Source organism: Schistocerca serialis, chromosome 4 (genome assembly GCF_023864345.2).
Source record: "Schistocerca serialis cubense isolate TAMUIC-IGC-003099 chromosome 4, iqSchSeri2.2, whole genome shotgun sequence".
NCBI lineage: Eukaryota > Metazoa > Arthropoda > Insecta > Orthoptera > Acrididae > Schistocerca > Schistocerca serialis.
The window spans coordinates 68,566,650-68,582,396 of NC_064641.1; the positions used below are offsets into that span (position 1 = coordinate 68,566,650).

The 15,747-nt window shown below is 40.8% G+C and overlaps 1 protein-coding gene across 2 annotated transcripts in view; it reads right to left on the reverse strand.

Moving 5' to 3' along the window:
• The window catches only part of LOC126474127 (F-box/LRR-repeat protein 4), a 168,033-nt gene that overhangs the window by 103,050 nt on the left and 49,236 nt on the right, over positions 1-15,747 (reverse strand). For both annotated transcript variants that reach the window (XM_050101562.1, XM_050101563.1), the window contains exon 2: positions 10,099-10,192. In XM_050101562.1, the coding sequence (XP_049957519.1) occupies positions 10,099-10,192 (94 nt within the window). The remainder of the gene's footprint in view (positions 1-10,098; positions 10,193-15,747) is intronic.

Genomic DNA, 15,747 nt, shown 5'->3' on the forward strand with positions numbered 1-15,747 from the left:
CAGATGGATAGAGCATCTGCCACATGTAAGCAGGAGATCCCAGGTACGAGCGGGGCACCTATTTTCAGCTGTCCCCATTGAGGTATATCGACAACACCTGTTGGCAGCTGAGGGTTTCGATTAATTATCATTCCTTTCTAGAGAAGCTGAATGGTCATCATTGATCATTTGGAGCACATCACTGTACCGGTTGTGGTGAAACAAGCACTATATCATTTGAGATATACAGAGGCGAGCCAGTGTGCCAGGACTTAACCCAGTTCACTGCTTGTAGAGCCACGTCACCACAATGCAGCTGTTCATAGCACACTATTATTCACCGTAATTTAAGAATAGAATTAAAAGTTAAATTTGGTTTTCCAAACCTTGCCAGCATGTGTTTTAGTATTTTAATGTTTGAACTGTCAAATCTCACATTGATCAGATGAGTATTTTTCCTACATATATCATTTTAAGAAAAAAATAAGTGGTGCTAGATAATAATGCTAGGAAACCAAAAATTGGTCAGAATGTACAGATGTACATCAAAATTAACTGGTACAAGTCTCAACATGATTAAAGCAATATTTTGACCAGAATTAACGTTATTAAGAAAAATTGAAGGCGTTAAATACTAGACATAGAAATACGAAAATTTGCATGAAGCTTCAGTTTAACACAAAAATAATAACTATGTAACCTCATTGAGGTACCTCAAATAGTTTTCGAGTAATCTGCTGAAAACTAAATTTGGAACAAAAATGTCCTTAATTGGGTAGATTAAGTATCTGTTATATTAATGCTAGAAAGGTTTGGTTACAGCACGTGATGAAATCTATTAAATAATAGAGCTATGCCAAGTTTCAAGACCTGGATGTAAATAATAACAAATACAAGGTCTCTTAAACTTGTAGTTCAGAGATCATATCCTACTGTCAGTTTTGTTCTCAAAGTTCTAGACTGCAAAGTTTAACTGCAGTGAGCTAAAACTTTTTCAGTGATTTTAACCAATTTAACTACATACCTAACAAAAATACGAAGAGTCTAAATTGATTCATGACATTGTTATAAAATATTGTGTGTCCAAGAAAGCAGCCATTTAGAGGCTGCTATCATGGGCATACAGCAGATGACAGCACGTGTTCCCTTGGCCGTCCGCTGCGCCAGTATATAAATACAGCCTGAGAGGGAATACTAGACTTCACTTCGCACCCAGCCACCATACAATTCACATCAGTCAAATGCCAGAGTACACGCTGCCTCAGATGACGTCACAGATAGACTGCAACTAAACTAATGTTTTGGCTCAAATAGGAAGTGAACTCGAGAGGACTGTCCACCATCCTGGATCACTTAGATTTCACAGAAGTAACTGTTAGTGTGCCACCCGTAAGGTTAACAAATCCATTTGGCAAGTGGTGACAATTATTTTCCACTTTTGTGGCGAGCAATTACTTTGATTATCAGAAGTCAGGGCAAAAGACAATTTAATAGGAACTTACCACAGAGTGTCGTCTCTGAACTGCTCATAGTGCTGTTTATCATACAGAGATTTATTATTAGCATTAACATAATTAATATTACAATGTTTTGCGTGTGAAACATCACAAAATATACCTATCAATTAGAACTCAACATCTTCATTTGCAGTCATAGTCCTGATCCCACAGAGCAAATAGAGAATAGAAACATTTCTTTCAGCGGGCTGGACAAGAAAGTGGACTTGCAGACTGGGAACTATGGTCAGTATGTTCCGCATCGATTTCTGGCTGATCTCAGAAATACTTTCCAGGCTCTCGTAAAAGACACAAACAATAATTCCAATATTCCAATACTTCCTCCTATTACTTATGACTGACATATTATTATACACTACTGGCCAGTAAAATTGCTACACCAAGAAGAAATGCAAGTGATAAACGGGTATTCATTGGACAAATATATTATACTACAACTGACATGTAATTACATTTTCACGCAATTTGGGTGCATAGATCCTGAGAAATCATTACCCAGAACAACCACCTCTGGCCGTAATAATGGCCTTGATATGTCTGGGCATTGAGTCAAACAGAGCTTGGATGGCGTGTACAGGTACAGCTGCCCATGCAGCTTCAACACGATACCACAGAGTAGTGACTGACGTATTGTGACGAGCCAGTTGCTCGGCCAGGACCTGCAACATGCGGTCGAGCATTATCCTGCTGAAATGTAGGGTTTCGCCAGGATCAAATGAAGGGTAGAGCCACGGGTCGTAACACATCTGAAATGTAACGTCCACTGTTCAAAGTGTCGTCAATGCGAACAAGAGGTGACCGAGACGTGTACCCAATGGCACCCCATACAATCACTCCCGGTGATATGCCAGTATGGTAATGACGAATACATGCTTCCAATGTGCGTTCACCACCACCACCGCCAAACACAGATGCGACCATCATGATGCTGTGAACAGAACCTGGATTCATCAGAAAAAATGACGTTTTGCCATTCGTGCACCCAGGTTCGTCGCTGAGTACACCATCACAGGCGCTCCTGTCTGTGATGCAGCGTCTTGGGTAACCACAGCCATGGTCTCCGACCTGATAGTCCATGCTGCTGCAAATGTCGTCGAACTGTTCGTGCAGGTGGTTGTTGACTTGCAAACGTCCCCGTCTGTTGACTCAGGGATCGAGACTTGGCTGCACGATCCGTTACAGCCATGCGGATAAGATGCCTGTCATCTCGACTGCTAGGGATATGAGGCCGCTGGGATCCAGCACGGTGTTCCGTGTTACCCTCCTGAACCCACCGATTCCATATTCTGCTAACAGTCATTGGAACTCGACCAACATGAGCAGCAATGTCGCAATACGATAAACCGCAATAGCGATAGGCTACAATCCGACCTTTATCAAAGTCGGAAACGTGATGGTACACGTTTCTCCTCCTTACACGAGGCATCACCACAACGTTTCACCAGGCAACACCGGTCAACTGCTGTTTGTGTATGAGAAATCGGTTGGAAACTTTCCTCATGTCAGCACGTTGTAGGTGTCGCCACCAGCAGCAACTTTGTGTAAATGCTCTGAAAAGCTAATCATTTGCATATCACAGCATCTTCTTCCTGTTGGTTAAATTTCGCGTCTGTAGCGTGTCATCTTCGTGGTGTAGCAATTTTAATGGCCAGTAGTGTATTATCCTCCACTTTGTCCGAGATGTGACATTCAAATCAATTTGTTAGCCTACAGGCAGAGCCACATTCCAGCATTATTATGCTCTGTATCAAATATAATCCCCCACATGAACCATGGACCTTGCCGTTGGTGGGGAGGCTTGCGTGCCTCAGCGATACAGATAGCCGTACCGTAGGTGCAACCACAACGAAGGGGTATCTGTTGAGAGGCCAGACAAACGTGTGGTTCCTGAAGAGGGGCAGCAGCCTTTTCAGTAGTTGCAAGGGCAACAGTCTGGATGATTGACTGATCTGGCCTTGTAACAATAACCAAAACGGCCTTGCTATGCTGGTACTGCGAACGGCTGAAAGCAAGGGGAAACTACAGCCGTAATTTTTCCCGAGGGCATGCAGCTTTACTGTATGATTACATGATGATGGCGTCCTCTTGGGTAAAATATTCCGGAGGTAAAATAGTCCCCCATTCGGATCTCCGGGCGGGGACTACTCAAGAGGATGTCGTTATCAGGAGAAAGAAAACTGGCGTTCTACGGATCGGAGCGTGGAATGTCAGATCCCTTAATCGGGCAGGTAGGTTAGAAAATTTAAAAAGGGAAATGGATAGGTTGAAGTTAGATATAGTGGGAATTAGCGAAGTTCGGTGGCAGGAGGAACAAGACTTCTGGTCAGGTGACTACAGGGTTATAAACACAAAATCAAATAGGGGTAATGCAGGAGTAGGTTTAATAATGAATAGGAAAATAGGAATGCGGGTAAGCTACTACAAACAGCATAGTGAACGCATTATTGTGGCCAAGATAGATACAAAGCCCACACCTACTACAGTAGTACAAGTTTATATGCCAACTAGCTCTGCAGATGACGAAGAAATTGAAGAAATGTATGATGAAATAAAAGAAATCATTCAGATTGTGAAGGGAGACGAAAATTTAATAGTCATGGGTGACTGGAATTCGAGTGTAGGAAAAGGGAGAGAAGGAAACATAGTAGGTGAATATGGATTGGGGGACAGAAATGAAAGAGGAAGCCGCCTGGTCGAATTTTGCACAGAGCACAACATAATCATAACTAACACTTGGTTTAAGAATCATGAAAGAAGGTTGTATACATGGAAGAACCCTGGAGATACTAAAAGGTATCAGATAGATTATATAATGGTAAGACAGAGATTTAGGAACCAGGTTTTAAATTGTAAGACATTTCCAGGGGCAGATGTGGACTCTGACCACAATCTATTGGTTATGACCTGTAGATTTAAACTGAAGAAACTGCAAAAAGGTGGGAATTTAAGGAGATGGGACCTGGATAAACTAAAAGAACCAGAGGTTGTACAGAGATTCAGGGAGAGCATAAGGGAGCAATTGACAGTTATGGGGGAAATAAATACAGTAGAAGAAGAATGGGTAGCTTTGAGGGATGAAGTAGTGAAGGCAGCAGAGGATCAAGTAGGTAAAAAGACGAGGGCTAGTAGAAATCCTTGGGTAACAGAAGAAATATTGAATTTAATTGATGAAAGGAGAAAATATAAAAATGCAGTAAGTGAAACAGGCAAAAAGGAATACAAACGTCTCAAAAATGAGATCGACAGGAAGTGCAAAATGGCTAAGCAGGGATGGCTAGAGGACAAATGTAAGGATGTAGAGGCCTATCTCACTAGGGGTAAGATAGATACCGCCTACAGGAAAATTAAAGAGACCTTTGGAGATAAGAGAACCACTTGTATGAATATCAAGAGCTCAGATGGAAACCCAGTTCTAAGCAAAGAAGGGAAAGCAGAAAGGTGGAAGGAGTATATAGAGGGTCTATACAAGGGCGATGTACTTGAGGACAATATTATGGAAATGGAAGAGGATGTAGATGAAGATGAAATGGGAGATACGATACTGCGTGAAGAGTTTGACAGAGCACTGAAAGACCTGAGTCGAAACAAGGCCCCCGGAGTAGACAATATTCCATTGGAACTACTGACGGCCGTGGGAGAGCCAGTCCTGACAAAACTCTACCACCTGGTGAGCAAGATGTATGAAACAGGTGAAATACCCTCAGACTTCAAGAAGAATATAATAATTCCAATCCCAAAGAAAGCGGGTGTTGACAGATGTGAAAATTACCGAACTATCAGCTTAATAAGTCACAGCTGCAAAATACTAACACGAATTCTTTACAGACGAATGGAAAAACTAGTAGAAGCCAACCTCGGGGAAGATCAGTTTGGATTCCGTAGAAACACTGGAACACGTGAGGCAATACTGACCTTACGACTTATCTTAGAAGAAAGATTAAGGAAAGGCAAACCTACGTTTCTAGCATTTGTAGACTTAGAGAAAGCTTTTGACAATGTTGACTGGAATACTCTCTTTCAAATTCTGAAGGTGGCAGGGGTAAAATACAGGGAGCGAAAGGCTATTTACAATTTGTACAGAAACCAGATGGCAGTTATAAGAGTCGAGGGACATGAAAGGGAAGCAGTGGTTGGGAAGGGCGTAAGACAGGGTTGTAGCCTCTCCCCCATGTTGTTCAATCTGTATATTGAGCAAGCAGTAAAGGAAACAAAAGAAAAATTCGGAGTAGGTATTAAAATTCATGGAGAAGAAATAAAAACTTTGAGGTTCGCCGATGACATTGTAATTCTGTCAGAGACAGCAAAGGACTTGGAAGAGCAGTTGAACGGAATGGACAGTGTCTTGAAAGGAGGATATAAGATGAACATCAACAAAAGCAAAACAAGGATAATGGAATGTAGTCGAATTAAGTCGGGTGATGCTGAGGGAATTAGATTAGGAAATGAGGCACTTAAAGTAGTAAAGGAGTTTTGCTATTTGGGGAGCAAAATAACTGATGATGGTCGAAGTAGAGAGGATATAAAATGTAGGCTGGCAATGGCAAGGAAAGCGTTTCTGAAAAAGAGAAATTTGTTAACATCCAGTATTGATTTAAGTGTCAGGAAGTCATTTCTGAAAGTATTTGTATGGAGTGTAGCCATGTATGGAAGTGAAACATGGACGATAAATAGTTCGGACAAGAAGAGAATAGAAGCTTTCGAAATGTGGTGCTACAGAAGAATGCTGAAGATTAGATGGGTAGATCACATAACTAATAAGGAAGTATTGAATAGGATTGGGGAGAAGAGAAGTTTGTGGCACAACTTGACCAGAAGAAGGGATCGGTTGGTAGGACATGTTCTGAGGCATCAAGGGATCACCAATTTAGTATTGGAGGGCAGCGTGGAGGGTAAAAATCGTAGAGGGAGACCAAGAGATGAATACACTAAGCAGATTCAGAAGGATGTAGGTTGCAGTAGGTACTGGGAGATGAAAAAGCTTGCACAGGATAGAGTAGCATGGAGAGCTGCATCAAACCAGTCTCAGGACTGAAGACCACAACAACAACAACATCAAATGTAATAAAGAAGACAGTAAAACATACGACGACCCACACATAGGCAAAGTTAGCACCCATTTAAAAAATAATAATAATAATAATAATAATAATAATAATAATGGGAATGAGTGTATGACATCGTTGAGCGGGAGGCCCCATCTGGGGAAGTTCGGCCAAAAAGTGCAAGTCTTATTTCATTCATTACCACATTGGGCAACTTGCGTGCTGGTGATGAGGATGAACTGATGATGAGGACAATACAACACCCAGTTCACGAGCAGAGAAAATCTCCAACCTGGCCGGGAATCGAACTCAGGTCTGCTTGCATGGGAGGCGAGAACGTTACCACTCAGCTAAGCAGGCAGACATTCTTTAGACAAATTCAAATAATGTATGGGTTACATCAACATACAAATTACAGTCACAGCTAGCTTTTTTATTTATGTCAAAGACATACTCAATGAAAATACATAAGTATACTGATAGTGAATGTCCACTGATGTTGCAGATGATAGTGTTTACTACATACTATCAGCAACTGATAGTCATCCACAGTAATTCATGTCAACCACGTTCACGTAAGAGAGCCTTTTTCAGTTTGTGGTTGGTAGGGTAATTAATTCTGTGTTAGACAGCAATGAAATTAACAAAGGACTGAATATACTGACTGCAGTAGCTGTTAAGAATAGGTATAGAAAGAAATCCATTGAGGCAATAAACAATAACAACACTTCAACAGTCAATTTGACAAAATATTTCATCATGATGCACAAAAAATACATAATCTCAGACAATCCAACTACAAGATTAACTGCAGTGACTGTAATAAATTCTATAGAGCACAGACAAATAAAGATTAAGAGAAAACCTGAATACCAGTGAAAATAATAAATCATAATTTAGTGTACATTTACACTGTAGCAAACATGCTGCAACTAATAATGACACACACTAAGTTCTACATTGGCTAAAATAAAGGCAGACTAATGAATATTTTTTAATAAATTGAAATTTACACTGCTTCCAATAAAAAGCCAGAGTGTGTTCTTAATGAACAAACACATTTTAAACATAGAAACTTCATAGAGAATTTCAAGCATATATTATGCTGATGACTGAAACATAGATAATACTGGTGAGCAATGTATTTCACTGTAATGGATGTTTAATACTTACTATTCTTTGCTACTCTTCCTGACTTGAATTTCTGAATGTGAGTGATCACAGCAAATCTATGTCATAACAGTATGGCTATATCACATTTGGATGTTTTACTTATCCATGGACTTTCAGTGTTAATGTACTTATATATTATCTTCAGGTATATCTTTGACATAAATCGAAACAGTCATCAGATGGACATTTCATGTAAGGAATGATGATGCTCAGCAATTAGCCAAGGAGGAAAAAATGCCTAATAGAGAACATAATGTGCCAAAGAGACAAATGGTTGGGGACATTTTATGAGATGAGTCATTGCTGAAAACTGTTGTTGAAGAAATAGTGGAATGAAAGAATTGCAGGGACAGATGTAGAAGTGAGAATATACAGCAAAATGTCTGTGATGTAAGTTGCAGCAGAATTATTGAAACAAATAACACAGCTGACAAGTGGAATGGAGAACTGCATCGAACATGGTTTTACTAACAACTATTTTAATCTCACTTTAGCAGCATGTGACATAACTGGATCAACAGCTTTTAAAATTTCTATATACTTACCTGTACCAACACAATTTTGATGTAACTTGTCGACTACTGATAGGAAGTGGTTATTAAAAATTATGTACAATGCTAAAATTACGTGCAATGCTCAAATTATGTGGAATGTATGTAACAGATAAAAATTTAAACTTTTCCTCTCCACCTCATTTCACAAAGGAAGAAGAAAATTTCCATTACCAAAGCTCAAAGTAAAATGTTCAAATATTCCTGTTTCCTCAGGCACATTCCAATTTATCTTTTCAGTGGAGTGTATCTTTACAGGTTGGTATGTATATCCATGAATACATATCATTAATCACCAAAAAGAGCAACAGATAAACAACAAAGAAGGGTGCTAGGAAAAAACTGTTTGACAATCTGGAGACCACTGAGGGGACTATGAGAAACACAGGCTGACAAGACAATTCTCCAGGGACATGGTCACATGGATGAATCACATGACTTACTCTGGCATATAGTGGCCGACACAGCTTTCCTCCAGCACTTCTCTGTTTACACTCTGTGTCGGCTGCTGGATCATATCTGTAGATAAGAGTGTTATCAGATCTTGATTTTGGTTGTATCCTTCTTGGCTGTGTATGCACAAGTTTTACTGACAATTCTTGGCTTCATGTTACAGCCCTGTACGGATCTTCCTTGCAGACTTGTTTCCTCCCATCATGGTTGTGGTTACTGTCCTTATTGAGTTGAGATTTAAATGAGTATATTTAATTCTGTGCACCAAAGCAAAAGCAAGCTCACCTACTGATTGGACTTTTCTACATGCCTGTCCACAGTGTAATACCTTCTCTATTAAATGAGTGCATACAGATGTGATGACAGAGAATTTTTACAAGTTCAAATACTGAAGTGTTGCTGACAGCACAAGTATGGATAGTAAGGAGTCTTCTACATAAGTCATCCTTAATAAATCTACATAAGTTATCATTATTCTACAGAAATAACCACTTGCTGAACCACAGAGTGTTGTATTGATGCAGTAATTTTCATTTTATCTGTAAGGGAATTCATGGCAATTTTTGGTTCACAGCAGTCACCAGAATTGTTTTAGCAGGAGATAACGAAACATTGCTGCTGCATTTCCCTGAGAGAGAAACTGTCCATAATCATCGAGGAAGACACATACAAAAGGGATCACTGTTGTTTTGTTCTTGTTCTTATCGTTCAGATTAGTGCTTATGTTTTTGATGAGGCATTTTATAACCCACCTTTGAATAAATGAAACAAGCTGCCTCTCAAATACTTAAGCATTCTATCCCACAGCATGTGCTCCCACTGTTTGGAAGAAAAGTTATATGAAATGTACTTGTGGAAATTCAGTTATTTTCTTAGAGACTTCATGGTCAAAACATTCTGAAAGATTCCCGCAAAATGAGAGACTGAAGCAGTAGTACACAATATTTATGTTCCCTACTGGATTTTCCATCAATACATCACATCTATAATAGGAAATACAAGGAGTTTCTACAAGACATAACAAAATTTAGAAATTTGACCGTATTGCGACAACTATGCATAGAAAGGCAAAAGAATTACAAGATTTACAAAGAGAGAGAACTGTACACTGAATTAATGAGCTCACACCAAAATGGACCAGCAGTATGACACACTGTGAAAGAAGACAATGTAATTCATGAAATTGAGAAGACCTTCTCAATCTGCTGTCTCATATGAAGAAACATTCTACTAGCCTTTAATGTCCATTCCTTTTAAAACTCTCTCTTCCTCTATACCTTAGTTTCTGTGTTCTGTCATATGAAGAAATCTTAAGGTCAGAATTTTTTTGCCTTTCCATGTATGGTTGCTCTTCTGAGTAAATAGTATCAGTAAGTACATTACCTATATAATCTTGACTAGTTATTCTGCGGACAGACTGCCGCATATATGGAACTAATCTAGATGGAGCCAAATTCCACCATCTCCCATATGTCCTCTATAACAGAACAATAATTTATTATAATCACATAAACATAAATATCTTTATGACATGTGCTTTAAATACTACAGAGTTGACACTATATCAGAGCAGTTTGCTTCTGTTTAAGCAAACGAGAACTGAGACCACTCGACGGGAGAGGAGGCGAAAGGGGGAGGAAACCCTACCCCCCTCCCACACGATGCTAGCAGCCTACATCTCTGTCCTGTGCTCCTGCATATGGTCAGAGAAATCACCAATTCCTTCTGGTGTTGTGAGGGTCGTAATCAAACTTCATCATGGACCAGAAATAGTCTCCTCATTCATTGCCGAATAAGGAAAGAAAACAGTAAGCAACATAAAATACAAAGTGAAGTGGAATATTAAAACATTTGCTAAAGGCTATAACATAATTTTTTGGTGACATTGGCAACAATATAAACTTGGTAGTTCATGTGCAACTTCTTCTGGGTTGCAAAAGGTGGACTACTTTTGTTTTTCAGGTATGATGTAAGTACTACTCCTCTCGTGAAAAATCCAAGTTATAGACCTTCTCCCCCTTGTATGTTTACCCATCATCTAAAAAACCTGCTAAGAAATGGCGCTTTTTCAGTTTTTCCTCAGCAGGCAAAAATATGTCATTATCAATTTTTTCATACATAACACGCTGGAAAATTCGGAACAACTACTGAGATATGAGGCTGCAAAAATCTCCAAAAATGTCAAGAAATTACAAAAACTTAGATATGTCGGTGGTTTTGCTTTAATAACTTTTTTAGTGCAGTTTTGTTTCTAATGTACAATAACCAGTGTTGTAGAAGATTTAGTTTCCTTCAAGATTCATACAAAATATTTGTAATTACATGTCGAGAAGTACCACATTAACAAGCTTAGCGAAAGTGGAAGAGAAACTGAAAATACTATCCTCACTCAATTGTGTTCATGAAAGTAATTCTATCTTTAGCCCAATATACAGGTTGTTTCACAATTCATGAATATTTCTAGAGTTTGCCGATGGGACTTAGTACGTCATCCACTGACGCTACAGTGTGTTAACCCTCGAGCAGGCGCACCTGTGTATAAAGTGCGCCAACCAAAAATAAAATGATTTTGTGTGGTTCTTCTTTTGTTTCACAACTGCAAACCTATACCTATTGCTTCAGGTAACACAGCGATAAATTGTGTTGTCGTACGTCCAAGTGAGCAACAGTAATATAAAACGAAAAGCGAGCTAGACAAGAAAAAATTTATGATCAGTTCAAAAAAATGACCTCAGTTACGAACTAGTAACATAATCCCACATTGAGGCAGTTGTCTATGACATAACTATTGATCGAATAAGCAGCTGAACGAGATCTGATGCAAGTGCACTACTTAATGCTGCGAATGCGTCATTACTGTCTCTATAACACCTGTCCTTGGCAAAAGAGAGTTACAGTGAAAATTTAATTCATTATTGCTCAATAAAACAGTAGTTTAGCTCATATTATGTAAGTTTATTTTCTCCTTGTTTAAATAAACTAAGATTGAACTGTGACCCTGATCATACATGGCTTACCTTGGTAACATTAGGAAACCTATTCTTTTCATGTGTGCAAAGTGTGCCGCGCCCACTCGTGTTATGAAAAACGGCGCACCCACTCAAGGGTTAAAGTTGTAGATGTCAGCGCCTGTAAATGTGTGTGTCTATTCCACGACGATTTTATGAACTTTCTAGAATGATGGAGAAGGATAAATGTATCAATTTGAGAGAACGGTTGCTGTACCAAAACGAGCGAGTTGAAAGTTATAAGCGAAAAGCGCTCTGATGTCTCTGACAGTGGAATACGTGTACTGATACTGTTGTCGCTAAGATCGTAGGCTAGGCAACTTGCAAATTTCACAGGTGGTAGTATGGACCGTAACATGAAAAAAATGTCAAGTACACATGGGTTCTAACATGCACACCTTAAAAGCTACAAGAATTTGTTCAACAGAGGAGATGTGTTTCACAGGAGCGAAGATGGGCAAGTGTTCATGGCTCCTCAGGTACGCATTTTAGAGCCCATATGCACTAGACTTTTTTTCGTGTTATGGTCAATACTACCACCTCTGAAAGTTGCTTAGCACACAATCTTAGTAAAACAGTCACAGTACATATATCCCACTGTCAGCGGTATCAGAACGGTTTTCACTTATAACTTCTGACTCATTCTTTTCCAATACAGGGACCCTTACCTCACATTAATACAGTCATCCTTCTCCATCATTCTAGAAAGCCTGTAACATAAAGAGGGAAACACCCTGTATATACCAGATGGTCATAATTAAACTTTCCCTATTTAACAAGTTATAACAGGGAAAGTAATTAAATAACACGTTATAACAAGGAAACTAATGACTGCACGAGTACCAAACTTGGTACCATTATTGTCAAGCACATGGGGAAGAGAAATAATGCAGAATCAATTCAATTGAAACACTTTTAATTTGTAGCTACGGTACATGATACCATTACATACCAGTACCATCACTGGTACAAAAGGGGCTAAATACAGCACCCATCAGTGTCCAGAAGAGTCTGAAAGCACAGGATTGCATTCTGTACAGCGGAACGAAGCATGTCCGTAGGTATGTTGGCTACCTCTCTTGATATGTTGCGCTTCACATCAGCACAAACATGAATGTTCCCCTGATAAACCCTGTCCTTCAGGTAGCCCCACAACCAGAAACCACAGGGAGTGAGATCAGGTGATCATGCCAGCCAACCATTTGGAAATGACTGGCTGATAATTCGAACATTTCCAAATGTGTTTCAGAGAAGCAGGTGAACTTCAGAGGTTATGTGTGGGGGGCCCCATCTTGCATGAGAACTGTTGAGTTCAATGTGTCTCTCTCCTGCAGCGCGGGTATGACATGCTGGCAAAGCATATTGCAGTAATGTGGGCCAGTAACTCTGCACGTCTTTGGTCCTTTACCTCCAATCGGTTAAAAAAAGAATGGGCTAATGAAGAACGTAGCCATGGTGACACATTCACCATACAGAGGAACTTCATGTTAGTTTGTTTGTTTTGTTTTAGGGCGCAAAAACAACTGGGGTCATATGCGCCCATGTCAAAACTATAGATCACGAAGACAGAGAAGAGTTAAAAAATGACTGTGTATCAATCCCAATTGACGTAAGAAGAGACAGCTAAAAACAGAGATGCAGAGAAAGGGCTACAAAAGACACCACACAGAAACGGAGGTACAAAACGAAAAATTAAATGGCCTTTGCCATATTGCTTTGACATATAAAAAGTAAAACGCAGTCGACAGCCCGCGCGTCATTTTCTAAAACGGCTGATACCTCAGACGGAAAACAAACAGTAAAAAAATGGGTATTCCATAAGGAAGTGGCAGACAGTTAAAACTTGGGCGCAATGTCGACAAAGTGGTGGGGAAGCCTCAATTATCAAATGACGATGGCTAAAAAGTCAGTGCCCAATACGCAACCTAGTTAAATGACCTCCTCCTGGCGAGAGAACTGGGAGAAGGTCGTCCAAGCCACTGAGGGAGGCTTAATAACCCAGAGTTTATTCCTTTGAAGGGAGGACCAGTGGCGATGCCAAAGGGACACCACCTCCTGACAGACAGCAACACAGATCATTGGAGGGAATATAGGAACTAGTGGGCTGAGGTACAAGGACTGAAGCCTCAGCAAGCTGCAGCATCATCAGCAACCTCGTTTCCTGGCAGACTGACATAACCAGGGACCCACATAAACATCACAGTGGCTCCACCAAGAGTGAGCAAGTTAAGTTTTCCTGGACCAGTTGCACTAAGGGATGGGCAGTGTACAGCACACTTAGACTTTGAAGGACGCTGAGAGAGTTTGAGCATAGGACACAAGTGAAAAGTCTGTGTCCCCGTATGTACTCTGTGGCCAGATACAGGACGAAGAGCTCAACTGAAAATACTGAGCAGTGTACTGGAAGCTGATATCGAAAGACGTGGGCGCCAATGACGAAGTCAAACCTGACACCACGGTCAGTTCGAGAGCCATCAGTGTACACAAAGGTACTATCATGAAATTCCATCTGAAGGTCGTGAAACTAAAGACAATAGACCGAGGCTGGAGTAGTGTCCTTAGAAAGTGAATGAAGGCCGAGGTTAACATGGGGCACTTCACGAAGCCAAGGTGGTTAAGTGTTCACACCCACTGGGAAAGTTGGAGGTAGTGTGAAGTTAAGCCACCAGAGCAAGTGCTGAAAGCGGACTCCAGGAGGTAACTGTGAATAGGGACACACCCTAAACTGGCGATCAAAGGAATCTTTGAAGAAGGAGGCGTAGGATGGGTGGCCACGCATGGCAGACAAATGGCATGCATACCTGCTGAGGAGAAAGTTACGGAGTCAGTGGTAGTTCAACAGCTTCATCATACAGACTCTCAGCTGGGCTAGTGTAAAAGGTGCCAGTGGCCAAATGGATGCCACAATGGTGGATAGTGTTCAGACGGCATAAGAGGGATAGACGTACAGACACATAAACGCAGCACCCATAGTCTAGTTTCGAATGGACAATGGACCAGTACAAATGGCGGATGGCGGCTCGATCAGCACCCCAGGAAGTACCATTGAGGACACACAGGGTATTGAGGGACCGCATACAGCGGGGTGTTAGTTAAGACACATGGGAGGACCAAGAGAGTTTCCTATCGAGCATGAGCCTCACGAATTTCGTAGTTTCAACCAACAGAAGGGCAACAGACCCAAGATGTAAAGATGGTGGACAAAACTAATTGTGCCGCCTGAAATTCATACAGACAGTTTTGTCAGAGGAAAAGCGAAAGTCATTGTTGCTGCTCCAGGAATAAAGATGATCAAAACATTGATGGAGATGCCACTCAGTGAGATAAGTCCGTGGAGAACTGCAATAGATAGCAAAATCGTCGACAAAGCTGGAGATGCCCAATGGGAGACATGCTACTATAGGCTTAATGGCGATAGCAAAGAGGACGATGCTCAAGGTGGAACCCCGAGGTACACAAGTTTCCTGGATAAAGGTGTCCGACACAGCAGAACCCACATACCTCTTTAAAACTTGGTCTTTTAAAAAATTCCTGAAGGATACAGGGCAGGCGGATACGAAAACCCCACGTGCAAAGAGTATGGAGGATATCAGTTCTCCAGCAGGTGTCGTAGGCCTTCTCCAAATCGAAAAACAAAGCCGGAGTCTGGGATTTACACAGAAAACCATTCACCACATGGGTGGACAAAGTAACGAAATGGTCAACTGCAGAACGGTGCATTCGAAATCCACGCTGTGCAGTCGTTAGTAAACTGTGAGACTCAAACCGCCACACCAGCCGAGTGTGAATAATACGTTCCATCACCTTGCAAACACAGCTGGTGAGAGAAATGGGGCGGTAGCTACAAGGAAAGTTTTTGTCCTTATCGGGCTTAGGTCTGGGTAAAACGGTAGCTTCACGCCAACGTCCGGGAAATGTGCCTTCTGCCCAGATATGGTTGTACATATTAACCAGAAAGTGCTTGCCCAAAAGAGAAAGGTGTTGCAACACCCGAATGTGGACAGCGTCCAGCCCTGGGGCGGAG